General features: G+C 53.5%; 7 protein-coding genes across 7 annotated transcripts; 2 read left to right on the forward strand and 5 right to left on the reverse strand.

The window, feature by feature from the left end:
• Nucleotides 1-95: 95 nt before the first annotated feature.
• BO86DRAFT_353996 (MFS transporter) lies at nt 96-2,301 on the reverse strand (the record flags this gene model as incomplete). Its single annotated transcript, XM_025669555.1, has 3 exons — nt 1,053-2,301; nt 744-977; nt 96-639 (listed from the first exon to the last, which is right to left on the reverse strand). Exons 1-3 carry the CDS (start codon nt 1,826-1,828, stop codon nt 96-98), a joined length of 1,554 nt encoding a protein of 517 aa, XP_025532203.1. The 5' UTR covers nt 1,829-2,301.
• Nucleotides 2,302-2,910: 609 nt separating this feature from the next.
• BO86DRAFT_141898 (uncharacterized protein) lies at nt 2,911-5,058 on the reverse strand. The gene has a single exon (XM_025666213.1). The coding sequence runs from the start codon at nt 4,824-4,826 to the stop codon at nt 3,060-3,062; it is 1,767 nt and encodes a 588-aa protein (XP_025532204.1). The 5' UTR covers nt 4,827-5,058; the 3' UTR covers nt 2,911-3,059.
• Nucleotides 5,059-7,115: 2,057 nt separating this feature from the next.
• On the reverse strand, nt 7,116-9,768 carry BO86DRAFT_445400 (uncharacterized protein). Its single transcript, XM_025676448.1, has one exon. The coding sequence runs from the start codon at nt 9,590-9,592 to the stop codon at nt 7,226-7,228; it is 2,367 nt and encodes a 788-aa protein (XP_025532205.1). The 5' UTR covers nt 9,593-9,768; the 3' UTR covers nt 7,116-7,225.
• A 597-nt stretch (nt 9,769-10,365) lies between these two features.
• On the forward strand, nt 10,366-12,375 carry BO86DRAFT_141922 (F-box protein). The gene is made up of 2 exons (XM_025666214.1): nt 10,366-11,954; nt 12,009-12,375. Exons 1-2 carry the CDS (start codon nt 10,700-10,702, stop codon nt 12,128-12,130), a joined length of 1,377 nt encoding a protein of 458 aa, XP_025532206.1. The 5' UTR covers nt 10,366-10,699; the 3' UTR covers nt 12,131-12,375.
• A 226-nt stretch (nt 12,376-12,601) lies between these two features.
• Nucleotides 12,602-13,562, reverse strand: BO86DRAFT_385778 (DUF1748 domain-containing protein). The gene is made up of 4 exons (XM_025671184.1): nt 13,453-13,562; nt 13,305-13,344; nt 13,155-13,197; nt 12,602-12,994 (listed from the first exon to the last, which is right to left on the reverse strand). Exons 1-4 carry the CDS (start codon nt 13,453-13,455, stop codon nt 12,859-12,861), a joined length of 222 nt encoding a protein of 73 aa, XP_025532207.1. The 5' UTR covers nt 13,456-13,562; the 3' UTR covers nt 12,602-12,858.
• Nucleotides 13,563-16,068: 2,506 nt separating this feature from the next.
• Nucleotides 16,069-18,009, forward strand: BO86DRAFT_302915 (pyruvate kinase CDC19; the record flags this gene model as incomplete). The annotated part of the gene is made up of 7 exons (XM_025667554.1): nt 16,069-16,192; nt 16,288-16,332; nt 16,388-16,434; nt 16,486-16,566; nt 16,618-16,739; nt 16,797-17,630; nt 17,682-18,009. The coding sequence occupies 7 exons, from the start codon at nt 16,069-16,071 to the stop codon at nt 18,007-18,009; spliced, it is 1,581 nt and encodes a 526-aa protein (XP_025532208.1).
• A 1,324-nt stretch (nt 18,010-19,333) lies between these two features.
• BO86DRAFT_385780 (1-phosphatidylinositol-3-phosphate 5-kinase FAB1) lies at nt 19,334-27,451 on the reverse strand. Its single transcript, XM_025671185.1, has 2 exons — nt 19,900-27,451; nt 19,334-19,844 (listed from the first exon to the last, which is right to left on the reverse strand). The coding sequence occupies exons 1-2, from the start codon at nt 27,189-27,191 to the stop codon at nt 19,727-19,729; spliced, it is 7,410 nt and encodes a 2,469-aa protein (XP_025532209.1). The 5' UTR covers nt 27,192-27,451; the 3' UTR covers nt 19,334-19,726.
• Nucleotides 27,452-27,696: the final 245 nt, after the last annotated feature.

The following is a 27,696-nucleotide window of genomic DNA, read 5'->3' on the forward strand; positions in this document are numbered from 1 at the left end:
TACTTTTTACCCTCTGAGTCACCCATCCAGACGCAGCCCACCCCCGTAAACCAAACCCCCCTTCCCCAATCCCATCACCAAAAAAAAACCCCCCCCTAATCCCTCTTCAACCCAACCCTCCCCGTCTTCCGCAACCCCACAAACCCGACGACCGTACAAACAAGCATAAACCCAAACATGGTCCAAAAGCTCGCCCGATAGCCGGCCATCAACGCCTGCTTCTCCTCTTTGCTCTGAGAGTCGGCAGCCACCACCGTCGAAATCACCTGCAGCACCGCCATGCCCAGCGCGCTGCCAAACTGCGCCGAGGTGTTGAACACGGCGCCGGCCAGCGCCTGCGTCGTGTCGGGGAAGCTGTCGGTGATAATGATCAGGCCGACCGTGTACAGGGCGTCGAAGCTGACGGGCTGCAGAAGCTGGGCGATGAAGGCGTTGGCCCAGTAGGGCCAGGCGGGCTGGATCAGGGCCATGAGGAGGGGGGAGCCGGCGCAGAGGATGGAGGTGATCGTCACGATCCAGAAGGCTGGGACGCGGTGGACGAAGACCCCGATCACGAAGTTCATGAGGATGCCGATGACCAGGCTGGGGAGGATGCGGATGGAGGCTTGCAGGGCCGAGAGGGATTGAATTTCTTGGAAGCTGTTTTTTTTTTTTTGTTTTTCTTAGTGAGTTGTTGGGGGATGGGGGTTGGGGGTAGACTTGAAGGTTGCTTGGGGAGGAGGGGCCAAGGGAAAGGAACGTACTATAAACTGGCGAATAATTCCATGGAGTTGATCACGGCGTTGGAAACGGCGATCGTGACGCTGATGCTACTGAAGGACTTGTTGCGCCAGAGGGAGTTGGGGATGAGAGCTGGTTTGTTCCGCTTGACTTGGTGGTGCATCCAGTAGACGAACGCGGGGAGAGCGACGGCTGCCACGCATAGGATGACGATTGCTTCGGCGGAGCGGATGCGAGATGGATCGGCGCTCAGGATGCTTTTTGTTTTGATAATTAGCCGTTGTGCTGGGACGTAATAGTAGATGTCCACACGGGCCTGGGGAGTTACTCACGCCAACAGATAGCACACCAACGCCATGAAGGCCGATGCGAGCCCAGCGCCAACCCAGTCGATCTGCGTCTTGACATTATGCATCAAGTCCGCGTGTCGATGGGTCTCGCTCTGCGGGACAGCCCACAGGCCGACGACCGCGAAGAACAGGGTGATTCCACCGGCCAGATACCAGCCCGCGCGCCAGCCGATGGTGTCCACGAGCACGCCTCCGACGACCAACCCTAAGGAAAAGCCAAGGGGCTGGCTGAGACCCAGACAGGAGAAGGCGAGGTTGCGGCCCTGGCCGGGAGGCAGGAGCTGCGTGATGATGGAGATCGACGAGGCGAGATGGAACGCCAGCCCGACGCCCTGCAGGGCGCGCAGCACGACCAGCTCATCCCCGTTGCGAGACAGTCCTTGCCCAATCATCAATAGGCCGCTGGCGAACGAGCCGACAAGCTCAACCCATCGCGGGCCGATAGCATCGGCGATGGATCCCGCCAGTAACAGGGTGGACGCGGTGGCCAAGCTGCTCACGGACGAGGGCCAGAAGGAGAGCGAGGACGGCAGCTGAAGGTCCTTGGTGATCGTCGGCAGACCGACCACGACCAGCCCATTGATTACACTGGCGGTAAGCGTGACGGCCGACAGCTGGGCTATCACCACCGACTGTTGGAGGCGGAACTTCCGTGCGGTAGGCGAGCGTGTACTATCGTTCTCAGAGGACGGGACATCGCTACCCTCCAGTAGCAGTGAGTGTGCTGGAGGAGTCTTGGTGATGGTGGTGGTTGCCATCCTGGTGTGTGTCGCAGTCAGAGCGTAGATTGCAGGTTGCTACCAGGTTGCTGCCAGGTTCTTTGCACACAAAAGGTGGAGTAAGTAGATTTTTGACTCTGGGGAAGCGAGGTGGACTGGTGGAGTCGAAAACCGCTTGATCCACTCTCTCAGGCTCACGGATCATAAACCGATCGAGCGAATCGAGGGTGGTTAGCGCCTGAAGAGAATGAGCGCTGTTCACGATAGCGGACTCCCTGAGCCCATGCAAAATGCCCTCAGACTCATAGGCGATGGCGTGAACAAATTTCTTGCCATTGACCCACCGGGCCCATCTACCCCAGCCAGAACCATGATTCCTTGCTCTCGGATCAGACTTCCTCCCGCCATTGTGTTAACCGATCCAGGTAGTACACTGGTGAGTAAGTGAGTCCAATAGCTCGGCCTCCGCTGCCTTGATTGATGTTAGATAGAGGATAGAAGGTGGAATGCTCGAGTTCTTGAAGAAGATGGGAGAGAGCAGGCAGGAACAAGTCCAGTGTTTTTTTTTTTTTTTGGCTGCGGAGCATTTCGGCGCTAAGCCCTATCTCGATCTTATCTTGCAGGAACCCCAGAATGGAACATTCAATTTTCCACAACTACTTCCATAATGCATTCAATAATCATTTCAGGTGGGCAGTGAGTTAAGTAAGTCATTTTGGTGGAACAGCTGTTACAAATACAGTTGCTTGCAATTCAGTCCAATATTTAAACCTAGTAAGTAGCCTAAGGCTTCCTACAACCCAATACCAAACCGAATTCGAAGCACAAGCAAGATCAAAAACCTGTCGGAAAACCTATCGGAAAACCTATCGGAAAACCCCAGTACATATGCAAGACGCAGTACTCCGTACACAGCGCTAACTATCAAGATCAACGAATCCCGAAACAACTCCACCGGACAATGCTCCGACATGCAACCATCGTCGGTCTTGCTCCTTGGAGAGAAACAAGAGGTTCGCTGGAACCGAAAGAAGAGAAGTAGAAATCAGGAATGGGGAAGGGGAAAATCAAAAAAAAAAAAAAAAAAAAAAAAAACAGATGATGAACTATTGAGAAGACACATGTGGAAACAGGCACATGTGCCTAGTCACATCGCAATTACCAAGGGTATAAGAAAGGTATGTCAAAAGAAAAGAAGAGTAGATTGTTTTATTCAACCCCGGGTGCAGCTGCCGGTCATGGTTCCGACGATCGGGATCATAGCCCTGCCTCAGTTGATGGCAAGCTTGTCCATGTCAAGGTTGACGTCGTTCGAAGCCTCCAGGGGGGTCTTCTCAGAAGTCTCGGTAGCAATGTCCGCAGGGGTTTCGATAGGCACAACCTCCTCAGCCAGATCTTCCGGCTCAAAGGCCTCATCGGTGGCTGGCTCAGCGGGAGCGACAGCGTGATCTTCCGGAACGGAAGAAAGAGGCTCAGCAACGTGCTCGTCGACAATGGCTGGCTCCTCGCTGGCCTCGTCACCATCGGGAATGACAGGAGTCTCAGCAGGGGCTTCAGTCACAGGAGCAACTACCTCTTCGACCACTGGCTCCTTAGGCTCCTCAGGTTCCTTGGGCTCCTTGATCTCCTCCTCAACGGCAGGGGCCTCAACAGGAGTCTCTTCGGGAACGATGGGCTCAGGCTCTGCAAGCTTCTCCTGAAGGGCCACATGCGATGCCAGGGTTTCCTTTGGAGCAGCATCTTGCTCCGGCTTGGGCTGAGGCTTCTGAGGCTCTGCAGAAGCTCCACGCTGCTTGCCATTATCAGGCTTAGTCAGACGGGGTGGGCGACTTTCGAGCTTCGAAGGAACACGGCGTGGAGCTTGAGTAGTCCGGGTGGTGCGGGGCGGACTCTTGATGTCGACCTTGTCGTGCGACTTGCTGGCAGAGCTGGCCGTCGGACGCATCATTCTTGCCAGGAAACCCTCATCCACAGGCTTGGAGCTGCTGTTGCTTGTCCGTGAGTGCGGCCTCTCGGGAGGGGAAGCACGAGGGGCTTGTCTGCGAAGGCTCGCAGCCGTTGGGGTGATGGCGCGGCGCTGGGTTGTGGCGCTTGCATTCTTCAATGTAGATGGCTTGCGCGACAGAGGAGCAGAGGGTACTGCGGTAGGTCCCTTCTTGGCCGTTGTAGATGTGGTCGACGTGGTTGCTGAAGGGCGAGTAGAGCTGGAAACCGTTCTAGTAGTGCGAGAAACGCTCGACGCTGTCGGTTTGGTCAAATCCCGAGCCGACGCAGAAGGACGCACAGTTCTGGTGGCAGGCTTGGTCGCGGGATTCAGAGATGGGCGGCTCGTTTTATGTGCTGCAACTTTTGCGGGCTCATGCGGAGTGGGCTTCGCGGTGGTAGATGGTCTAGACGCCCTGGTAGTCTTGGTTGAGTGATCAACAGGCTTGGCTGGGGATGTTGGTGTACGAGGGTGAGTGGGCGACTTCGTAGCAGGCTTCACAGGAGACGACCTCTTCGCCACCTGGATCGCAGCTGGGCGCGGGGCTGCAGTTTTCTTGGGGGAAGGGGGGTTTGATGCCGCTGCTGTGGGCGCGGTGGTGTTCTCGGCAGGTGTGTTCTCCTTATCTTCCAACGGCTTGGCCTCCTCTACCAGAGGCGTGGCGACTTTCTCCATGGTTGCCTTCGGTGCCACCTCTTGCTCCGTCGTTGTTGGAGCAGAGGTCCTCCATGGGAAGCCATTGCCCGTGGGCGACAATGGGCTCTTCAAACCACCCTCCATGTCATCCGAGTGAAAGCTCCGCACTCTAGTTGGGCCGGCGGGGCTGTCGCTGCGCACACTGACACTGCGCAAGCCTGCGAGAGGGTTGGGCTGAGTGGCACCGTCAACAGCGACGAAACTCGCACGGATTTTGGATAGAGGCCGAGCAGAGCCCGAGTTGTCAGAACCGGCAGGGGATCGACCTCGCGAGGGTGGTGAGGGAGCGCTAGTTTGGTTGGTTTCGAACTTAGCGAGCAGGCTCCGCACGCCTGGATGACCACCGGTGTCATTCATGATGACTTTTGGTCGGTAATAAAAAGAGCGCGGGCGCAGAGTGTCAGGAGAGAGCTGGGGTGCGGATCGTCCCGGACCGGATGCCTGGGGATCGACAGAGGAGCGGAGTTGACTGAAGGAAGAAAGGGAGGTAGGCAAGGGCGTAGATATTATTTAGTGGCGATCGATGGCGGAGGGGTAGCAGCGATGCCACCAGGTAGGGAGTTCGAACGCGCTCCAGAAGGGGAGAGAGGAGAGAGCGTGTGACGTGATATAAACAGAGGCCAACAACAAAAAACAAACGGGAGGGAGACGTGGTTTGGTTCGGGTTGGTGGGGGGGTCAAAGCTAGTGAGACAGGTCAGAGGTGGGAGGAGGAGATAGAACCATGGTGGTGAGCAACAACAACACAGAGCATTGAGTGATTTGGGCCAGTAATCAGGGATGGCTATTTTCCAGTAACCATGGTTTGAGGAGTGAAAGAAGAATGCAAAGAAGGAGGAGGAAGAAGAGGAGGAGAAGAGAAGGAGAAGAGAAAGAGGAGAGAGGCAGTCACAGCAGCCGAAACAGCAGAAGAAGAAGAGAAGGAAGCCAGAAGGCGAGAACGGGTCGAAAAGTGGAGATGAGCCGGACACCGGCCTCAGGCACGGTTCTTGGTTTTCAGGGGTCGGATCCGCGGCTTCACTTTGATTGAAACAACGAAACAAGAAACAGAACAGAACAGAACAGAACAGACAGAACAATTACCATTATTCCAATTATCACTTCATCCCTCTCTTCTCCTTCTTTCCTTCCTTCCTTTTAGTGGATACTCCTGCATAATAGTTCCACGCACTATTGGTCTCCTCTCAGAAAGAAAAGACAAACGGTGGTCAACAACACATTCATTCCCCGGCGCCTTTTAATTCTTTACACTTCGTCGCCTTTGAATCAGCCATCATTCAACAATGATGGCGCCTCCCTTGCTAACAGCTTTTCCTTTCTCTGCCAGAACTTTATTGCTGACGCAGATCGAAGCCCGTTTGAAACAACCCCTCTCTGGGGGCCCTGTGAAACGTCTCTCCAGTGTGCTTGGAACTTGAACCAATTTCTCCCTTTCTTCCTGTCCCAAGTGACACCCATTGTCGCATACTCCTGTTCCCCCCTCCCCCCAGAATCTCTCGATCCAGAGGCGCGCTATCCTCTAAGTTACTTCGCACTGGTACTCAGTGATACTAGTGGCCGAGCTCCCTGCAATCTCCTGCAGTCGCCGAAAAGTCACCCCACGCCCCTAGACTAAAGGCCAGCTTGCAGCTCCCCCACGAGCGAATCAGCGACCATGGTCGTTCACCACTGCCTGAAAGGCACACCATTGCACTGCATGCATAGCTTCCCAGGGAGCACTTGCACACAACCCCCGGGCCAACATGGCCTTGGGAAGGACCAGTAGTCTACCGCAGAGTGATCAGGAGACATGAGCGCCCAAGCGCTCCATAACTGTTGTGTGGTATCGTTGGCACTGACTGACAATGTGTCTATCTGTCTATCTGTCTGCCTGCCCCGTCCCGCATGGCTTATGCATTGCAGCTTACAGTAGACAACGTACCTGACCATCGTGTCCCTGCATGGAAGAGGGGTCGCAGGAATCAGGACCAACCGATGGGGATGGGAGGGGGGACGATCGTAATACCATTGACACCGGACTGTGCTTTAGCGCTCTTCTAGAATCATTCGTGGAAGGACTCTGCTGGCCTAGTGTAGACTTAGTTGTTCGACCCTGATCGCTTGACTTGACTTAACACCCTGTATCCCAGTTATACTCCACACCTCCTTTTTCCACGCTGCTTGCTGCCTGTCTTGTCCAGCTGAATCATCCAAGCAATCACACCAACCCTTTTTGTTCTTGTTCGCCCAGCCCAGTACAAGGTCCTTGCATGCCACGTGCCATAGCCGTCCTCAGTATTTCAATGTTGGCTTGAGTCAGTACGACAGTACGGACAGAATTGACCGTCCCAGCAGGAAACCTAGAACCGTTTGTTTGCCGGGGCAACCAAACCACGCAACAGGGACACCTTCCGCCCCCACGCGGGATCAACCTTATCCTAAGGCATGAACAGCAGCTTCTTACTATACTACTAGTATTGTCGTACGGAGTACTGATGCTGAATATCTACAACATGCAAGAATAAGTTTAAGGCGTCTCTATGTTATTCATAACTCGTACGACATACAGAGTCTACGGCTCATAGCGTCTCACTCAACTGGTTCACACGTGGTCAATGTGAAAACTAAAGATATATTCCAAAACAAAAACCAGACCTCATTATCAAGACACCAAACAGAACCCAAACACAGATCTGTCATCCCAAACCGAACCGGTACATGCATGACAGCCAGACGCTACATGGTCTAGCTGTAAATATTGTAGTAAATGGAAAATGCTTATAGGTCAGCCGGGTCCGAGGGCAGCAACACCTGCATATCCGCGCCCGCATCTGCATCCTCCTCGGGCTCATCGGTGAGAATTCCAATGCCACTGTCCAGCCGCTTGCGGTGCTCTCCCCGTCCAGCCTCCACATCGACAAATCGGTTCATGCTGACCGGGGTGATAGGCTCGCTGGCCAGTGTGGTACTTTCCGACTGCAGTTCATCAGACCGAAGCTCCCAGTTGGCGGCTCGGACCCTGGCCTTGCGACGCTCGTTGCTGACGGTCTCTTTCATGTGGGCAAATGCACGTGCTTGCTCCGCCGCCCATGTCTCCAGAAGATTGTCCCTGGCTTCGGTCTCGAGCCGCAGCTGGTGCTCCAATCCCACGTTGCTCCGCCGTAAACTAGCAATCTCTGACTTGGCACCCGCGAGGGAGGTGTTGAGCTCTGCAACGACAACATTGAGGCATCCAATCTCCTTCTCACATCGTTCAAGTTGCTCCGCCGCTTCCTGTTCGAGGCGCTCCATTGCCTTCTGGCGCTCCAACTCCAGGGTCTCCACTCTGACGCTCAGCTGGCACGATCGAGCACGGTTTTGTTCAACGGTGTCTTCCAATTCGCGGATGCGGGCTTCACACTCTGCAACCGTACCCTCAGCGACGCGACGGGCGTCTTCCTGTTCAGTGACTTGTAGTTGAAGCTTCGACACCTGCTGACTGTAAATGTCGCCGTTTGTGACTTTATCTGATTCTAATTCTGTGACAAGTGTTTCTAGGCCTCTGATCTCCTCGCGATACCTGCTAAGCGCGGCATTGAGCCTGTCGATGCCTACAGCTTGCTCCTCTCCTTCCTTTTCTAGCTCTTGCATCCGCATTCGTGTATGGAGCATGTCGCTAGCAGAGCCGGCAATGGACTCTTCAAGGCCGCTGATCTTCTTGCTCGCATCTTCATAACGAGCCAGGAGCTTGTCGAATTGAACACGAAGGGCTCTTTCCCTATCACTAGATCCCAGAGCCCTTGCGCGCTCATCTCCTAAGCTTTTGATCAGGATCTCAATTCTTTTGACCAAAGCACTAAGAGTCGCGCAGCCGTCATTCAAGCCTGTATTCGGTGTCTCACCAGGAACCGCTCGTTCAAGACGCAAGCGTGCGGAGCGAAACTGATCGCGCATGTCCGCAATGATCTCTTCGGCGTGTACTCCGGGAAATCCCATTTCTGACAACTCCTCTTTGATAGAATTTAGTGACTGCGTGGCATCCGAAGCTCGACCAAGGGTCTCCGCCAGACTTGGTATCAGTTGATCTACGAAGTCTGGCGGTGGGGACGCTCGATGAAGATGAGGCTCCAGCTTGGTTCCACCAAAGGACGCAATGCGAAAGCGGCATGCTTCGAAGAGGGCGCGTTTCTCTCTCCTAGCAGTTTCCAGGTCTGCAAAAAGGGCATTGATTTCTGCCTCAGAGTCATGGCCAGGAAGGGAAAATTGGGTTTCCGCATCCGCATTTGGGCCCCCTCTTCGCAAAAGCTCACAATCATCCATATCAAAGCGTTGATTTTTCCATAGAGATCTGAGATCAGGTGAGTTCGAGATAAGCATCGTCTCTCCGTCAAATTCGCTTTCATTAACAATGATTGTGTCGTTCTCGGTGTTGGCCACACTGGAGCTGTCTATGAGATCACCCCTGGAGAAAGATAGCTCCTGTCTTAATCGATGATTCTCAGACTCCAGACGCTCGGCTAGTGACCGAGGGGCGTCGCATGAGGGACCGTCGGCCGGTTCTAGCGATGCACATCTCGGCAGGTGCTCGATTTGCTTGACCGCATCCAGCTCTTGCTTCAAAGAGTCACGTTCCTGCAGCAATGTCTGCAAGGTCCGCTCATAACGTGCTGCGTCCCTCTTCTCGCGCTCCAATTGGTTAATCTCATCACTTAACCCTACTCGTCGGATTCTTCGTTGGGTTCGCGAGTCCAGAAGCTGTCGAAGTGGCGTAAATTGGAACACCTGTTCCACGCCTGCTGACGAAGAGGATGCCGGGGAGTTCGACTGCAGGCGGGTCTTCCGGAGTGGCGTGGAATGGCGTCGCGAGCGGCGACTTGGGGAGCTAGTCAAAGGATCTATATCCGCCCGTTCTTCAAAGGAGGTGCGTAGCATGGCGGGGGTGAGTCCAGTTCCATAGTCCGACCCGTCGTGTAGCTGAGGGCCTGGATCGGAGAAGCGGACCTTCTTCCTCGGCTGTCGCCGACTCTTGGAAGGAGTAGCTGTGGCATGAGAGCTATTGAACTGACGAATCGTTTGTTGAATGGAAGCTGATGATTGAGGCTCTGGACCGGAGACAGAACTAACTCGGCGTTTGCGCCCGGACTGCTGTCTTGTCTCAACGACCATTGCGTATTGGCCCGGCGGGGTACAGAACGCGCTTAGGTCGTACAACAATGGAAGATCAGTGAGAATAGTATCTATCTATCAGTGGATTTCACCAGGAGAAAATAATAATAGAAACGTGTTGCAATCCACACGAAAGTGCAGTGGTGCAGTTGAGTGCATAAAAGGTGATATATTACCGAACAACGAAGGCAACAGAGCGCGACAAAGCATGGAACCGCAACCTGGAGGCAACCGGGGACAAAGTATATTTGGATATTTTGATATGATTTTGCTACATTAGGCAAGGGGTCGATCGTGCCGAGGGCGAGTGCGAGTGCGTGCCTTCCTTACGCGTGATGGACCCCGGGCCATGTCTCGATTGGGAAAGCGTAAACAACATCCCGAGCTGGGCTTAGCCTGGAGCCTGGAGCCTGGAGCCCTCCCGTGCCTTGCGCGCATCAGGTGACTGCCGTCGTGCCTGGCGGTTGAGGCAGTTCTCTCTGTGTGTGTACAAGTTACCTATCACTTCTGCGTCATCAGCTCAGATCCATTGATGGATGGTTGCAGTGGATCAACCACTCATACGGAACATGGAACCCCATAGGTCGGGCACTTATCAGTCTGGAGCCTGAGGACAAAGGCCTCCTCCCCCTGTCAGATTACACACTCTACCGCTGCAGTGGCGGTAGCTGCTATCTTATCGCTCCCAGGGAACGAAATTTGGCTCTGCGCATCCCTCTCCCTCTGACCAGAGTAAATGACCGTCGTGCCCCAACTTCATCCCGAACTTTGGGTTCGTTTCCATGCGAGACCCTGCACGCTATCAATTGATCGAGCTCCCTTACTTCTCTTGACTCAAATGTCCTGGTAACAGCGTTGCACGGTCTCTGCTGCGTGGATGATGAGGTGATGCGGGCCTGCTGCGGGTGATGTCATGCGATCTGGCTCTCTCCCCTCGCCCGTCGAAGAAGCAACAATCCCTAACTAACACTAACTTAAAACATGCAGATCGTCTTTGTCTAGATATCTCCTTTTCCTCCTCGGCACCCTCTGCGAGCTGTCATCTCTGAAGTTGGCTGTCCCCTCGCCACACGCTTCATAGTCTTTCTCCACGCCCAAGCCACTGCGATGGCCACTGCGTCAGCCAGTTGGTATTCGAGCCAGGCTGCTTTGGGCGAACCACCACAGACTTCAACCGAGCAGAAAGACGGGCTCCAGTCCTCCATAGCCGACCTTACCTCCGAGACTGAAGACATCATGGAAAGTTCCATCCTAAAGCTCCCCCCAGAACTCGTCCAGCAGATTCTGGCGTATCTGTCAGCCCAAGAGCTTGCTCGTGTAGCCGTTACCTGTCGCTCTCTCGCTGATCACGTCGATAACGAGCTACTGTGGTTGAACCTGATCAACTCTTACTTACCCGAGCCTATCCATGACCCTGGCCTTTTCGACTCCTTCCGTAGCCTCTACATTGCCCATCATCCCTGCTGGTTTATTCCTAAGCATAAAATCTGGTTCTCCGACACAGAACATACAGGAAATCTGATTCTGGCGCGGTATGATCATCGACGCGGGGTGATCGAGGCCTACCGGGTCATCGCAGAGCGACGCTCTCACCAGTTCCAAATATGGGACTGGAACCCAGATGTCATCATACAAAGCTTTGATCCGAGGGTCAGTCTATGGTTGGACGACCCCGTCCTTTTGTTGAAACCCCAGCGCGAGGGGCGGCCACGCTATCTACAGGGAGAGATTCGCATGCCGATGGCTCTTGAGATGCAGCATGTCTTCAATGCCTTTTCACCCTGCTCGAAATATCTGCCTCCAGACCTCGATGGCAGTCAGCAGTGGCCACCACCGACCATTCCGAGCAATCATCGAGTCTATCGTGATGTCGAGCAGCAGCTACCAGAGTGGGAGCGCAATCCTCGACAGCTGGAGGAGATGTCCGAGTATGGTTTCCGAATCCGAAGATGGGCGCATTTTCGTCTGGGAATTCCCATCTTCGCCGCAGGTCGGAATGAGACCCTTTCGACATTTGCCACGCTCGACCCGGAAGTGTACACACCAACACCGCGCAAGCCATACCAAGGCATTTGGGTTGGCGATTATTCGGCGCACGGCTGCGAATTTCTGCTTGTTCTGCAACGCGACCGCGATGGATCGCTCGCGGCGGCCGAGCCGACTGACGGCGAAGCGACGCTACAGGGGAGCCTCGAGGCTATCAAGCTGACAGGGGACCCAAACGTACCACGAGGGGAGATCTCCTTTGCAGCTGATGACATCGGCCCTGGCGGTCTGGTGCGGATCGCTGACGAAGGCCTTTTCCAAGGGGCAAGAATTGTGCGCAGCCAAGGCCATGTGGCAGGCCTTGGCTTCCGTGATGGTAAGAACTATCGTATCTAATCAAGTGTTTGTCTACTCTGACCCGAGTTTCCAGACACGTTCATCTCGTCCCAGTTGATCCTGCTTTCAACGGACTGTGTGGCTCACTATTGGGAAACCATGGGCCACATCTCTTACTACCGCCGACTTGATGTTGATGCACTACTCCAAACGTGAGGCCGAGTTGTCCGAAACATTACGTATGGGCGCATCATGTCATTTATCTACTCCGCTCCAATCCTGATACCTACCCAATCACATTGCTTTGGTGTCTTACATTGAAGCACGTTGCCGCTTCAATAACGGATGTGGGCCAGAGCTGAGCACCGTGGTAGAGTAACCGACCCTTTTATGGCAGTGCAGCCATTGGCTCTTGGGATGGGGGCTCAAGTCTCAGTGATATCGCTTGCATTCACAGCCCAGCCACACTGCGAAGGAAGACTGTAGTCGAGATATGCATCGGTTGTTGTGGATAAACCAGGCGTGGTACGATAACTGTTTGCTATCGACATGAGTTTATGTACATTGCTTGTATCGAGGAGAGCGCCAGTGTCAAGTACATGAGTGAAGAGACGACTCAAGGTGCACAAATAATGAAGGATATTCCTAACGCCAAGCTTTGCTGTTGCAACATCAACCGAGCGGCATCCCCGCCGTACGATCACCATGCATATAAGAAACCGACCCGGACGCGTGGAGGATCACCCGGGCTTGACGGGCAAGAAGAGGGGGAGTTCTTTCCTCTATCCTGCCGACCATAACCGAAACAGGCGTGTAAAGGGGCGCTGCAACCGATTTCGACATCGAAGTTCCGTTCCAAGTTCACCGACCCTGCCACTTCATCTAGGCCGAAACAGAGGAAAGAAAGAGGGGCAGCCGACTCAGCCGCCGACGACGATCAACCTTTACCGTCTCCGCTCAAACCAGCTGGTCGACCCGAGGACGGCAACGGACTGGTCCATCACCCACTCGCCCACGCCGAGGTATTTGTCGATCCACTGCTTGAAATCCTTGTTATCGGTGATTTTGTCGGTTTCGAGACTGGGGCTGTGAAGGACCCCACGCACAACCCGGGACAGGGGCAGGCGTGAGGAATGGGAGTTAGCTTGATGTACGAGGTTGAAAGTAACCCAGCCTCAACTATCCGAGGTTGAGAGGTGCGCGAACTGCACCTGCGCGGAAAGTAAGAGGGGGTTATTACGTTAATCCAGTCGACCGCTTGATACCGGCCAGAAAGGCGGAGACTGGTAGAAGCGAAGTCGGGTTAGCATGTTTTGTTTGAGGGCTGATCCAAACTTCTGCCTCCTGCCTGGGGCAGCACGATGAGAGAAAGGAACGGAAAGAAACGTACTAAGCACCGCATCAAAAGCGTAATGACTGAGACGACCCAACTAGTAGCCCGACCCACCGGTCAGAAATCAGTACACTTCTCTCCCCGGTTCGCGTATGCTATCCCCCCAGTTTCCTATTCTTGGTGAAAAACGGCAGCAAAAACCCACCATCTTGAATTCTGCGTGCGTGCGCGCGTGGTATGGTACGATCGAAGTAGAGATCAAGAAGATCGACAATCGATAGTTGACAAGCCGGGGGAGGAGAAGAGGGGAAGACACTGGATATTTGCGCCGGTTAGCTTGACACACACACACTTTCTCTCTAACCTGACAAGTAACAGAACCCAGGAACCTCACGTTTCTCAAGCAAGCCTTCTTTTCAGACTTATTTGTTAGAGCGAAGCGCTGCCGATAGCTGGTTCGGAGCGGAGACGTGAGGAGCTGGAGTTGGGAACGATGGAGGGAGGAGAAAGCCCGCCCGCCCGCCTGCCTGCGGGAAGGGGTTCACGTGCTTCGCGGGCACATGACGTGGACTGCAGTGCCAGTGTTTTAGGCACCTGTGAGAATTGTGGAAAGGCGGTGAGGGAGCCCTGAGGAGGGAGACGGGGCTGGGGGTGGGTGGCTGGGTTCAAGGTTCACGTGGGGTGGCTGGGTGGCTTGTTTGTGGCTGTGCCGGGGTTGTTGGTGTCTCTTTGGAAGGGGGGATCTTTTGATGTGTGAGATCTGAGATCTGAACTCAAGAGGCGAGTCATTGTCCATTCACACTGTGGAGTTTATCCCCGCTTGGAACTGCTTTTGATTGAGGAAATGGGTATGGTGCTGGATGCACGCTGCAGGAGTCTTGCAGATAATAGTATGTAGAGTACAACAGTATCTCTTGTCGCATCACCTGGGGCAGAGAGCTGAAGAACCAGCACTTATGCACTATATCGATTATGTCGAGGTCGAGGAACACAGCTTAGTATAACTACTCTAGGTAGCAACTGCCGCCGAAGATAGTGCTCTGAACGAAAGACATACTTGATGAGTAAGTAGTCTGCGATCCGCAATTGAGGACCTCGGGGTTTGCGTTGAACCCGATATGCAACGACTATCATAGAGCCTGACGAACGCAATACAACCCATGAGGGATCCATGGCATCATCTCATTGAAACACTACACATCAAGTAACAGGCCACGAATACCCGGATCAAACACCAAGACTCCTACAGTGTGATATAAGTAATGTACCGCAGCAGAAAGCAAAACGCCAAAGCACACGCCCTTTCAAACCCCAAGGCACCAACACCCAACGGAAACAACAAACCACCTGGGTGGACCGGAGTAACTGCCGTGCGTGCCGGGCAGGCCAGAAACTCCGCGCACCGGGGCTTAGACGGAGAAAGCCAAGTGCGGGCCGCCGCGGAGGGCCAGTTGCGGCCTGGTCTCTGAGGCAACAGAGGTGGTTTGAATGGCAGGGCAGGTTCACCGGGAGTCCCGAGTCGGCAACCGAGCCTGGGCTGAGCTCCAGCTTGCTATCAACCTTGCAGTGAAGACATCGGAGATGCCTGGTTGGCGAGGTTCAGTCTGGCCAATCGGAGATGGAAGAAAATAAATGATGCTGAGGTCCGAAGTACGTACAGCTCGCTATACACCATACAGATAGACTCCCGTATGATGGAATGTGAGGTAGTGATGATCGGATGTGCATGGTTGGCTTGCGTAAAGAGAGACGTCTACTGATACTGCTCTTGGCCGCCCGAGTGTGTGTGTGAGAGTGACGGAGGTCTCCGATCAGCAGTTCCCGGAAGGAGAGTCACACACACGAAATCGGTTTGCATACTCGCCATGTTTCAAAACTGGGCTGATTGTCTTTGTACAGTGCTGAGGGATATTGTTCAGCCCTACGGGCTGGTCTCATCCACTTCGGCTCCATGTGCCCAGCAAAAAGATGGGAGATTCGTCCTCTGCGGCCCCTGATTGATCGAAGTGATGGGCATGGTGGGGGAGGGAGTCTCCTCCAGTGGTTTTGTCATGTGGTCCTTGATCCATCGGGGCAAGCTGGTTCTGGACGGAAAGCACCAAGAGACAATGGCTGGTAGTAGACTAGGAGGCTACGATGGAGTTGATAGGGTGAAACCTCATGGATCATGGATCATCCTCAACATGGAACCGAATTGGGAGAGTTGCCAGGGAGGTGTGCCTGAGGATTCCGCTCCGGTTGGCGGCGGGGTTTCCATACAGAATTATCTAGTACTGGACGGAGATGTACACGGTAGCTGGCAGACTGGACTGAGGGACTCGGGATGCTGGTTAAGCAGAGGATGATCCTCCTAGTTATTGGGATGGTTTCTGGTGAGGTATAGAGTAGATAAGTCCAAGTTGCCTTGAACGACCAGCCATTAATAATAGCAATGAGTTCAGTTACGTAGAAACGAAGGCCAGCTACTCCGTACCCGTGGGGAAACCGACCGAGAAGCTCAAAGGGGGAGCAGAGCAACCTGGAAAAAACGGCTGCCAACATTTTTCCAGACCGAAGAACGGACCACTCACCCACTCACCCACACCCCTCTCGACTTGCTCTAGTCGGTCGCTCACTCACCGGATCCGCCGCTGTTCATCTTTTCTTTCCTATCTTTCCTCCCACCCCCCACCCCACTCTCTCTCTTCTTCTTCTCTTCCTCCTCCTCCTCCTCCTCTTCCTCTCTTCCTTTCTGTCCAAACCTCTCCTCCTCTCTCCAATTTCACTCACCTCTTCTGATACTTTTCCATCCGGTTCAGTACAGATACCTACCTTATCCAAAATGGCCGCCAGTTCCTCTCTCGACCATCTGAGCAACCGTATGAAGCTGGAGTGGCACTCCAAGCTCAACACGGAGATGGTCCCCTCCAAGAACTTCCGCCGCACCTCCATCATCGGAACCATCGGTACGCTCATCCTCCAGGCGCTCTGCATTGATTGTCTTGCAGTAGAGCTTCAGCGACCATGATTTCGTCTGTAACTGACATTGCCCCGCTTCTAGGTCCCAAGACCAACTCCGCCGAGAAGATTAACATGCTCCGCAGAGGTACGTTAAACAGTATCCGACTCGGGGAGCTTCTGGGAATTAACCTGTAATCCAGCTGGTCTGAACGTCGTCCGCATGAACTTCTCCCACGGTTCCTACGAGGTGAGTAGTCGGCCTGAAGCCACCGCTCCGTCCTGATGCTGATTTCGACAGTACCACCAATCCGTCATCGACAACGCCCGCGAGGCTGCTCGCACCCAGGAGGGCCGTCCTCTGGCTATTGCTCTTGATACCGTAAGTGCTTCTAACCAGGCGTCACGAACAACGCATCTGACCCGACCGTAGAAAGGACCTGAGATCCGTACCGGAAACACCGTCGGCGACGCCGATATCCCCATCAAGGCTGGCCACGAGCTGAACATCACCACTGATGAGCAATATGCTACTGCCAGTGATGACAAGAACATGTAAGTCACTCCGCTGGGCGCACTCGAGTCGACGAAGACTGATCGACATCCTTGTAGGTACCTTGACTACAAGAACATCACCAAGGTGATTGCTCCCGGCAAGCTCATCTACGTCGATGATGGTATCCTGTCCTTCGAGGTTCTGGAGGTCGTCGATGACAAGACCCTGCGCGTCAAGTGCTTGAACAACGGCAACATCTCCTCCCGCAAGGGTGTCAACTTGCCCGGTACTGATGTCGACCTTCCCGCTCTGTCCGAGAAGGATATTGCCGACTTGAAGTTCGGTGTCAAGAACGACGTCGACATGGTCTTCGCTTCCTTCATCCGCCGCGGCAGCGACATCCGTCAGATCCGTGAGGTCCTCGGCGAGGAGGGCAAGGAGATCCAGATCATTGCCAAGATTGAGAACCAGCAGGGTGTCAACAACTTCGATGAGATTCTTGAGGAGACCGACGGTGTCATGGTTGCCCGTGGTGATCTTGGTATCGAGATCCCCGCCCCCAAGGTCTTCATCGCCCAGAAGATGATGATCGCCAAGTGTAACATCAAGGGTAAGCCCGTCATCTGCGCCACCCAGATGCTCGAGTCCATGACCTACAACCCCCGCCCCACTCGTGCTGAGGTGTCCGACGTTGCCAACGCCGTTCTCGACGGTGCCGACTGTGTCATGTTGTCCGGTGAGACCGCCAAGGGCTCCTACCCCTCCGAGGCCGTCAAGATGATGTCCGAGACCTGCTTGCTCGCCGAGGTTGCCATCCCCCACTTCAACGTCTTCGATGAGCTCCGTAACCTTGCTCCCCGCCCCACCGACACTGTTGAGTCCATCGCCATGGCCGCCGTCAGCGCCAGTCTGGAACTCAACGCTGGTGCCATCGTGGTCCTGACCACTAGGTAAGTGTCACGCTTCTGTCGGATCGAATGATATGCTGACATGCGATGTAGCGGCCAAACCGCTCGTTATGTCTCCAAGTACCGCCCCGTCTGCCCCATCATCATGGTCTCCCGCAACGCCAAGGCTTCCCGGTACTCCCACCTGTACCGTGGTGTCTGGCCCTTCCTCTTCCCCGAGAAGAAGCCCGACTTCAACGTCAAGATCTGGCAGGAGGATGTTGACCGCCGTCTCAAGTGGGGTATCAACCACGGTCTCAAGCTCGGCATCATCAACAAGGGCGACAACATCGTCTGTGTCCAGGGCTGGCGCGGTGGCCAGGGCCACACCAACACCGTCCGTGTGGTCCCTGCTGAGGAGAACCTTGGCCTGTCTGAGTAAATTCTCGACCCCAGGATACCGGCATTCGACCGGTGGATGATGCGATGAACGACAACGATTGGATATTAACGCGCCAAGGATGTTGTGCCTCTGGATATATCGTAGCACATGGTCTTCTCTCATTTTCAAACGCGACGATGACGGACGACGGAAGACCCCGAGTAGTGGACCCTCGACCGCGAGTGTCCACTGGGTCGGGGTTCGTTTCATGAGTCGGGGCAAGGTATGACCGAGCCGCACCTGGAGTGCATGTCGGTTTTTGCTAGACGTCTATTCTTCTTTTGCTCCCCGACCCGCACGCAGTGGAGTGGGAAACCAGACTGGAGGTATCAGTTGTAATCTGCCTGCCATCTCTCTTGACCAAATCGAAATCTTAGCCAGTTCATCTTCGGGTGGGATTTTCTCGCTTTGCCCCAGATGCTGCTGATTCCCAAAAAGCTAGAATTAATGAGTTAGTTCCTTCTTGCACATGTCAATAATTGATTTGCTTCAGTATGATGCATTCCTCTTTCCCATCATTCCCTTGTAGTCGATCGAGCTGTGTGTGTATGTTAGTATCCAAGCTGGTTTTGTATCCAACCTGGCTCTAGGTTAGTATTCAACAAGGGAGAGCAAGCACGCTCGCCAAGAGTGCGAAACGTGAAAACGCTGCCTGAGGGTAGCAGTTGCAATTTAAGAGAAGAAATGTCAGAAAAGAAAGATGACCTGCGGGGGAGCAGAAGAGAGAAGGGAGGAAGGAAGGAGGGGGGTTCATGGATGTGATGGAAAACCGATTACCCCGAACGACCGAGGTCAGTTTTCCCTCCCATTAATTCTCAGCTGTCCATTCTCGCATGGAAACATGCGGGATGTGGTTACTATGCGTATGCATATGCTGCGGCTGCTGGTGGTGGTGGTATGGGCCGCCCGCATGCAAGCACACATCCACACCAGGAACTTCATTCAGCAGCAAGAAGAGGCAAGAGAAACAACCTGAAGGATTTCAGAAAGTGAAATGCGAGTGAATGCGCCAGACAGAAGGAAAAGGAAAAGTTCCTCATGCATGTGGGTGTGACTGTGGTGGAGGGCAAATCAAATTCCCGCGTGGAGGCAACCCGGGTTTTCCCGGGATCGGCCGGTAAAAGGAGCCTGAGCCAGTTTCGCCAGGAGTCGGGAGAACGGAAGTTAAGTCACTTACACTGTAGGTACGTTTGCTGGCCCGGCCCGGTGCCCGGTTGGTTGGAGGGACTCGACTACTACTTACTACTACTGACTCACCGGTGAAGGTATTCTTCTTTGTCCAAAGCTATGAAGTGTATACAGTACATAGAGTTAGTATTCTATATCAATGACTCATATGGTAGATAGTAGTGTCTCGTTCAATGATCATGATGATGCTCAAGCTGGTCGCTGGCTAATCTATCAAGTTTCATTTAATTACATTAAGGAGAGGGACCAAGTAAGTCGCCCGCTTGGGGAAAGCTCGGTGTATATGTAAATGCAAACAAAGCCGCTTCGTGTGTTCCATGCTCAGTCGCTCACATATCATAGCAAATTCAAAACGTAGGTCAATGCGAAAAAACGCAATAAGTAACGAGGAAGGAACGTCGATTCTTTTATACATCACTTCGTGTCGTATCGTCGTGTCAGTTATGTATGCATGCTGGTTGTATTGTTCATAAAGATATGATGCGCAATTAGATAAGTGTTTCCATTCTTAGGACGCTGGCAGAATGGCTCAGTGCGGCGTTTCGTCAGCGGTCTCACCGTCGATGACTGAGTGACTGGCCGGGTTTGGGTAGTGCTCGACCGGAGCGTATCTGAAGGCTTGGGGTTGTTGGAATTGGTGCCAGCAACTACTAAGCAGTTAGCGCCGTCCCACGAGCATGATTCCGGCAAACAGTGACCTACCTCGGTGCTTGGAGTACATAGCGGGCCATCGCCTCCCTGAAGCGACTCTTATACTCCTTCGGACTGGTGACAGTAGGTCGGTTCTTGCCACCGCCGGCAAAGCCACGATCCTTGATCCAGGACTCCAGCTTTTTGTCCCACGTGTAGGTTCGAATGCAATCGATGACTCCGACAACCAGTTCCGACCGATTCTCGTCGATGGCGATCATGAGAGAGTAATCCATCACATTTTGACGACCCAAGAAGAGGGTGTCGTTCCAGACACTTTGGCTGAGCAGCTTCTTTGAATGCTCCCGGACAAACAGCGGCGTTTCATAGATGAAGTCGACCATGTTCTCGTCGAGAAGCACCTCGTTGCGTTCTCCGGTGCTTTGCACCTTGCGGTTCCTCATCGAGCCCTTGAGGTCGAAGATCCGCGTAGGGACTCGGTCGTAGAACAGGTTCTCCATCAACAGTAAAAACCAATTGAACTCCGTCCCCGTGGCAGGGTTCTTGATGATCACCTGGTAGAATCCGAACATCTTGGCGATTGCGGAGGGCAATTCGTGGAACAGAGCCTCAGACATGATCTGGAAGTATGCAGGGGCGAACTTCAAGAACGCCTGGGTTTCAATGGGCGACAATGACTTAAGGATGAAGCGGTCATCAAGGGTCTTCAGGAACAAGGACTTCGTCTTGCCTCCTTTCGAGTCCCATTTCGCGCAACGGGAGAGGGACTCCACGATCCGCTCCGCGACACCGCACTTTCTTCGTAGCGCGTCGAACTGTTCGGCGTAGAAGATCTTACAAAGCATCTTAGCCTGGCCTTCTTGGAATTGGTACTTGAGATGCGTGCCGGTAGACCGCAGCAGGGCGTGTTCCACCCGGGTTTCTTCAAAGGCCTCTGTGCCCTGGTCTGGGCTTGCGACTTTCTCCTCCGGTTCCTCAAAGCGCCGCTGAATGGCCGTGAGCTTCTCCTTGTAATCGGACGAATCTAGCGCGAACGCTATCAGTGAGCTTGGTTCATCCTCACGAACGATAATGTCACAATCAGCGAAGACGTGGTCGGACATGGTGAGTGGGTAGTCGAGCGGAGTCCAACCACTGGCAGACCGCTCGGACCAGAAGTTCGTCAGCATCTTCAAGAGTGTGCTTCTTTCATGTTTCGGGAACTCCTTGAGGTCCATTTGCTCATCTTCAGGAGATCCCTTTATCTCTTCATTCGAATCGGTCCGCTGCAGATCATCGGTAGATGCTCTATCTTCATCACTGTGCGCATCTGCTTCACCGTCTGACAAGTTGTGCTCCTCATGAGTACCATCCTCGATGCCTGGTTTTGTATCAGGAAGCTCCTGAGAAATAGAGTCTTTCCTGCCATCTTCCATTTCCTTCCCGAGTATGTCTTCACTGTTTCTGCTTGACTGGTCCAGAGGAATGCGCGACAAAAGCTCGTCTCCTTCGCCAGATGGCTCTCGCTCCTCTACTGCTTCCTTGACGTTCTTATACACCTCCACGATGGGCTTGGAGGAGGCTAGAGGGAAAGCCCGGGAATGCGCCCCTTTAGCGGCGCGCTGGGCTCTTTCGCGTTGACGTTCCTTTTCGAACTCTCGGCTCAGTTGCTCGAAATGCCTCGCCAGGTTTGAGACCCGCGAGTTTCTCCGATTGGGAATCGAGCGTGGAATGAAAGATGGCCCGGGTGTCATCCTACCGTTCCGCATGGCATTAAAGCCAAACAATTTCTTGTCTCCGGGCTTAAACTTGGAGTCCAAGGGAGGACTGGGCGTCCCATCTAGCGGGTTCAACTTTCCCAGCGCAAGCTTCATGCCCCTCATAGGAACGCCGTCGTACGCTAGTTCTTTTTGCGGCTGAACTGGTTGTGTTTGAGAGCGGAACAAAGGCGGAGAAGCTGACTTCCCACTACGCCGAAGGAGACCTTCAGCCGGTCGTGGAATTGCCGACGGCAAACGGCTCGGAGGAGTGACTTTGGTCACGTCTTCGCTTTTCTTCCTTGTGTGAGTATTTGATTCATCAGGAGATGGAGTCTCCGTGGGTTTCGCATCTGGTGCTGTGGGAATGACCATAGGCAGATGGGTCTCCACCGTCTCTAATGAGCTTGCCACAGAAGGCATTAAGACTGAATGTTCAGGCTGAGCCAATGGCGTTGCGAGATCGAGGTGTTGGACCTCCTTCTCTGCCGCGAGCTCGGCCTGGGGAGGAGAGAAACGTGAGCTTACGGGGCTAGTTGAGATGGCCGAGGAGTCGATATCCTCTCTGCTCAACTCACTTCCCTGGCTGTGAGCTACATCCTTTCTGTTCGAGTGTTCCTCGACAACCGAAACGAGAACGTCCTGAGCCTTTTCGGGGGAAAGGGTCATGCGACGTGCTTGACGGATCTTTTCTGATTCGAGACTTTGTCCGCATTCAATTTCGGTTGGGGTTGTTGGAGGCTCTTCGTTGGAGGATATGGAAGTAGCATCCCTGTCCAAGAATATTTTCTTGAGTTGTAAAGTTGCTAGACGTCGGATATCTTTCTCCGAAGGGAAGAAATTCTTCTCGAATTCAGCGAAAGCAGTGTCCCATTCAACAACCTTTTCCTGGACCGCTCGGAGGACTTCGTTCAAAGGTATGACCTCCCAATACTGGGAATTGGTGTACTTCTCTTGGAGCTGCTTGACAATCATGACGCTATCCTCATTTGCCTTCCGGTTCAGGTTCTCAATCTCCTTCTTGCAGTCTTCCGCCAATTTTGGAATCACGCTTTCGACGTTGATGCCCTTCAACCTAGCCTTTACCGAGGTCATGAATCTACCGATGCGTTGTTCCATTCTTTGATAGATCTCGTTCCTGAGTTTGAGGTCATTGTCCACTTTCCAGGTAACTCGAGTTCGAGGAACAATGATTTCAAGCAAATTAATGGTATCGTAGTGAATGCGGATGGCAATATCCTTGAAACCAAAGAAACGGAGATGATCTCGCTGTAAGTCGTGAGGGCAAACGCCCGCTCGGGCATGCAAATTCTTGTTCCAGAATGAAAGCTCCAAATACTTCCCGAATGAATACTTCCAGGTGCTTTCGGACATGGGAAAGACCTGTGTTTCGTTGCCACAAACCTTGCAGCAGCTCCACATTAAAATGGTGTCCTGCAGGCCGCGGAGCTTCGAGGGATAAGGCTGGGTGAATATGCTTATTTGGGCTTCGCCATGAACGTACTGACGGTGATGCTCGAACATCCTTTTCTCGCAGCCGTTCGCGGTACAAACTGCGTTGGCATGTAGACAGATATCCTCTACATACTGCCCAAGAGTACAATCCGGTTCGAAAATCGCGTCACCGCCATGTTCATTATAGTATTCCAAGGCGAGAAGATCTGGACCAGAACACGGAATCGATGTCGTAGTGCAGACAAGGCTAAAAAGAACGACAATGTTTTGGTGCGCATAAGGATCGAAAAGACCGACGCTCCCAGCAACATAAGCCTCCCACTGTCGTTTCTGTGTTTGATAATGGTGAAGGGCTCGGTCATATTCAGCATCATGGGCTGCACGCAGAACTTCCTTGACCTTCAGTGGAGCCCCTTGCGGTGCCTCATGAACCATTTCGGGAGTGATGAGGATAAACTTTTGCGCCTTCGTCTTTTCATCTGAGGACAATCCAGAGTCGGGATCTTGGTCACGGAGACGCTTCAAGTAGGACAGTCTGCGCTCCATCTCCCGAGCCCTGGCGAGCAAATAGGGAGGCTCAAATTTGACAAACGGCGAGGCAGACAAAATCTTTGTTTCATGGTCGTGGATGATTTCTTCGTAGTACGTCGGCATGGGAACATCATCCGGTACCTCGACGACCTCGCTGGGAGCCACCAATGCTTCTTGCGACGAATTGCTGGATTTCTTCTCGCCAGAGTCTCGGTCGGGTTCGCTTTTCTTGTCGGGCTCGATATCTGGCAACGACGGCATCTGCGCGAATTCGTCTCGCATCAGACATGTTTCGAGCTTGAGATTGTAAACAACATAAGCCATGAATTCAGTGATCCGTTTGACCTTGGAAAGGACGTTTCCATCTCCTCCCCGCAGGACAATTGTACAGCCGAGTTCTTTGCGGCAGCCCGACAGGTACATGTATGTCTTCTTCCGGCCATTGTACACATAAGTCTTGACGTCGAAGCTGCCACAGTCACTCGTCACAGGCGTGGTCACAAGCTTATCCATCGAAGTTATAATTCGTGTCTGAGTACAGCGAGAAACAGCTTCGAGGACCGACGATTTCACATTGTACGCGGTTGCGATATTGGCTTTGTCCAGCAGTTCGAGAGCCAGGCCAGACACGTTCTTCTCAACAAGGAGCAAGTTTGGTCGGAGAGCAGCAATGCGACTAACAAGATTCTCGAGGAACTCCCGTTCTTGACGAATCACGGGTTCCAAGCTCATGAAGTGCTGTTGATGTCGTGCATACTCAAGTGGAAACGCGATAATCAAGATTTTAGGTTGCGGGATGCTTCGAGGCATACTCTTGAGTGCGAGGTTCTTGGTAAAGACGAGACCCGAAACGTATGAGGTATCCCCAGGCCTACCACCTGAGATCTTCTTGAGTTTAATGTAGTGACGAATGTCCATGTCATCACCACCCTGAACATCGGGGACAACCTCGTCGGCTGCCTTTAAGAGGATCGGCAGGAGCGCCGTTTCCCACTTTGACGCATTCGGCACCGAAGCATCTTTCAGAAGTTGTTGTAGAAGTCTTCGGACGTGATGCAGACTAGCCTTGTTCAGTTCAACCGGCGGCGCGCCTGCTCCCCGCATTGAGGAGCTTCTCGTCATTTTGAACCCACTTGGAGCAATCCCTATGGAAAAGACATGAGCGACATTTGTCGGTTCATGTGGGTTGAAGACACTATCTTTGGATGCTCTTGGGGAGTGACGCTGATGAACACTGCTCGCAACGCTCAAGTTGCGACGCCGAGAAGCCCGGGGCAAGTTTACGGCTCTCGAGCTACTAAGACTTCCTTCATCGCCGTCACGGTAAGAGAAATTAAGGTTGGTAGTGCTCCGGTCTCCGAAAGCAGACCGGCCCTTCTTCATCGCCGCGAGTAGCCCGCCAAAGGTGGTTCTCTCACTTTCACCGCCGCTCTTGGACAATGATCCCTCGGAGACTGCAGACAACAAGTTGGGCTGTTCATCACCGCTGGAGGCGTCATCAGAAAGATACTGTGCCAAGTCAGGATCAATGATATTATCTTTATGGAACGCGGGAAGGCGCTGTTCGCGGGTAGAGTCATCTGCATGGCGTCGTTGGAATGGAGCTCTATCATCGTGGAACGGCTTAAAATTTCGAATATATTGCTGACGCGAGTGATGGCGCTTGTGGCCCATAGAATGAGGTCTTCCGCTCAATGTAGACTTCAACGATCTCGAGGAGGTAGGCCTAGTCAGTGGCCTGTCAGGACTAATCTCGAGAACGGCAGAACGGCGGTTGTGCCCTTCACCTGCACGTCTCGTTGCTGGAATGGCCATAGTGGGAGTCTTCATGACATGTTCGATGGACTGAGAGACTATAGAGGAAGTGTCGTCATCATCCGGCGGCATGCGTGAGTATATACTTGCACCAAGCTCAGAAACCCGAGGGTTTATCACAATAGGGCTTTGTTCACTATCGGAGAATTCGGAGGAATCATCGTCATGACCATTGATCATAGCCTCACAGGGTTTGCAGACACGAATGGTACCAGGTTGACCAAACCTGTCACCCGGAATGAGAAGTGTACATTTCGAATCAAAGATCTGGCCACAGGTCCGACAGTGATGTTTGCGCCGGAAAGTGGAAAACGTTTCTCCACAATGGAAACAATCCTTTGCGTTCTCATCCCGCATCCAAAACTCCTTGCTGAGTAGTTTGCTCCTGAGCTGAGACATGACGCCGTCGCCTCCACCGTGAGATCGCCGACTCCGCCCATCTTGGCTAGAAACTCGTTCCACGGCCGTATTTAACGGAGGTAGTATTGGCGTCCCAGAGGTAGACTCTCCTGTTGAGGCTTGAGACGCCACATAACCGGGTAAGCGACTGGCGCTAGATATAGAGAGTCTGTCGCCGGGTTTCTGTTTGACAGGAGCCTTCGCTGGTTCTTTCGACTGGGAGCTACCATCAGTCAAAGGCAATGAGGCGTTAATGCCCGATGGCAATTTTCCCTCAGGCAGAGATCCTTCGCCGTGGTTGGAGACTTGGCCGACGCTGTTTGTCCTCGAACCAGACGCGACAGTTGATCTTTCAGGCTTGAAAGAAGCGGCCGAGTTTGACCTTAGTCGTTCATGGGGCAACGATATCCCATCTGGACCAAGATCAACCGACCTTTTAGCCTTACGCAATGGGCCAGGTAAATTGACTTCCATATGTCCCTCCGATCTTCTGAAATAATCTGGGGGTTGAGTGCCCGCTGTGGAGGATCTGCTAATTTCCTGGCCATCGTAGGCGCTAGAATGCGACTTGATCTGCATAAGAGGAGAGTTCGGTAGACGTTGGCTCCAGCCCGACGAGCTTAGAGATGCAGTGTGAGGGCCTTCTTCCTTGTCCGTACCAGCGGAGTCAACCGTCTGCAAGCTGTTGGTGGAGAAGTTGGCCGAGGCATTACTCGAGTGAAGAGGTGGTTCTTTGACAGCGTTTACATGAATTTCCGTGACTGTGGGGTCCACAGCCAACGCACTGCCTGTGGTCTTTGGCAAGGGCGGGACGGGAGATTTCAAGGACGGTTGTGGCAAGATGGAAGCTTTTGAGGATATACTCGTTGTCTTGGAAGAAACCTTGGAGCTCTTCGCCAGTCCCGACGGGGGCGGGCCAGTTTGGGCAGAGAGGTTCCCCGGCACCGGCGAGTGTAACCTTGACCCTTGAGATGAACCCGGATGGTAATGCTGCGACTCTGCGACCGAGTCCGGGGCAGATCTGGGGAACGAACGTTCTGACGGAAGCGGACTTTTGAGGCCAGAGTCTTCGGTCGAGGTGTTGTTCGATGTCTTGCCCACCCCACCAACAATCCCACCCACTGATGTTCGGAACCTAGTATACAGCCCACTCAAACCTCCTTGCAGCTCGCCTGACAAGCTCTTCTCGTCGACGACCGAGGTCGGAGCCGGTGGACTGGTGAAGTCGTTAAAAACTGTGAGGGTATCGGACTGGTAGGCGGCGCTATGAATTTGATCGAGGGTTGCATTTAGGCTTTCGCGTTCAGCCTGTGTTGAAATAGATGCTCGAGAGCCTCGGCGACCCAGAGGAAGGAAGACTGACGATGCAGATGGACTCGACGTCCCCTGGGATCGTTGGGACGCCATCCAAGCTCCGTCACGTCCACACACACACACACGGGTGGCACAGAGAAAAGTATCGCCCGCGGGGGTCCTTATCGGGTCGACCTCACAAGTTTAGGAGGAGTAAGGGGTGGCAAACATTCGAAGTATCTTGCTGGGGCGGAGCTGGGTTGCTCGGTGATCGGAGTCTGTGCGGTGAGGATCCATGCATGGAGAGGTCGACTCCACATCGTCTGGAGATGTTTATAACGAGTGGGTTTCTCGGGAAGAGGGTCGGACTGTCAGACAATCAGACAGTCAGACAGTTCAGTTTCGCGTCGGGGGACAGAAGGCAGACAAAAGGCAAAGTTTTGACTTTTGCTATGACAACGGGGCGACAGGTGGAGAAGGCGACTCGGGAGGAAGTTGGAAGATTATTCGGTGATTCATTGTCTAGACTCGGCGACACAGGCGACACAGAGACAGAGAGGAGGGACAAGCAAAAGCCGCAGGGATTGGGACGAAGCCCATGACATGTGCCGCTGCCCAA

The sequence above is a fragment of the Aspergillus japonicus genome (genome assembly GCF_003184785.1).
Source record: "Aspergillus japonicus CBS 114.51 unplaced genomic scaffold BO86scaffold_4, whole genome shotgun sequence".
Lineage (NCBI taxonomy): Eukaryota > Fungi > Ascomycota > Eurotiomycetes > Eurotiales > Aspergillaceae > Aspergillus > Aspergillus japonicus.

Coding starts and splice junctions, on each gene's coding strand:
- BO86DRAFT_141898 (XM_025666213.1), bottom strand. CDS start 4,826: ATGAATGACACCGGTGGTCATCCAGGCGTGCGGAGCCTGCTCGCTAAG.
- BO86DRAFT_385780 (XM_025671185.1), bottom strand. CDS start 27,191: ATGGCGTCCCAACGATCCCAGGGGACGTCGAGTCCATCTGCATCGTCA. Junction 19,845..19,899: donor TATGTACTCCAAGCACCGAG/GTAGGTCACTGT, acceptor ACTGCTTAGTAG/TTGCTGGCACCAATTCCAAC.
- BO86DRAFT_385778 (XM_025671184.1), bottom strand. Junction 13,198..13,304: donor CGCTTTTGATGCGGTGCTTA/GTACGTTTCTTT, acceptor CGCTTCTACCAG/TCTCCGCCTTTCTGGCCGGT. Junction 12,995..13,154: donor AAGCGGTCGACTGGATTAAC/GTAATAACCCCC, acceptor TCACAGCCCCAG/TCTCGAAACCGACAAAATCA.
- BO86DRAFT_445400 (XM_025676448.1), bottom strand. CDS start 9,592: ATGGTCGTTGAGACAAGACAGCAGTCCGGGCGCAAACGCCGAGTTAGT.
- BO86DRAFT_141922 (XM_025666214.1), top strand. CDS start 10,700: ATGGCCACTGCGTCAGCCAGTTGGTATTCGAGCCAGGCTGCTTTGGGC. Junction 11,955..12,008: donor AGGCCTTGGCTTCCGTGATG/GTAAGAACTATC, acceptor CCGAGTTTCCAG/ACACGTTCATCTCGTCCCAG.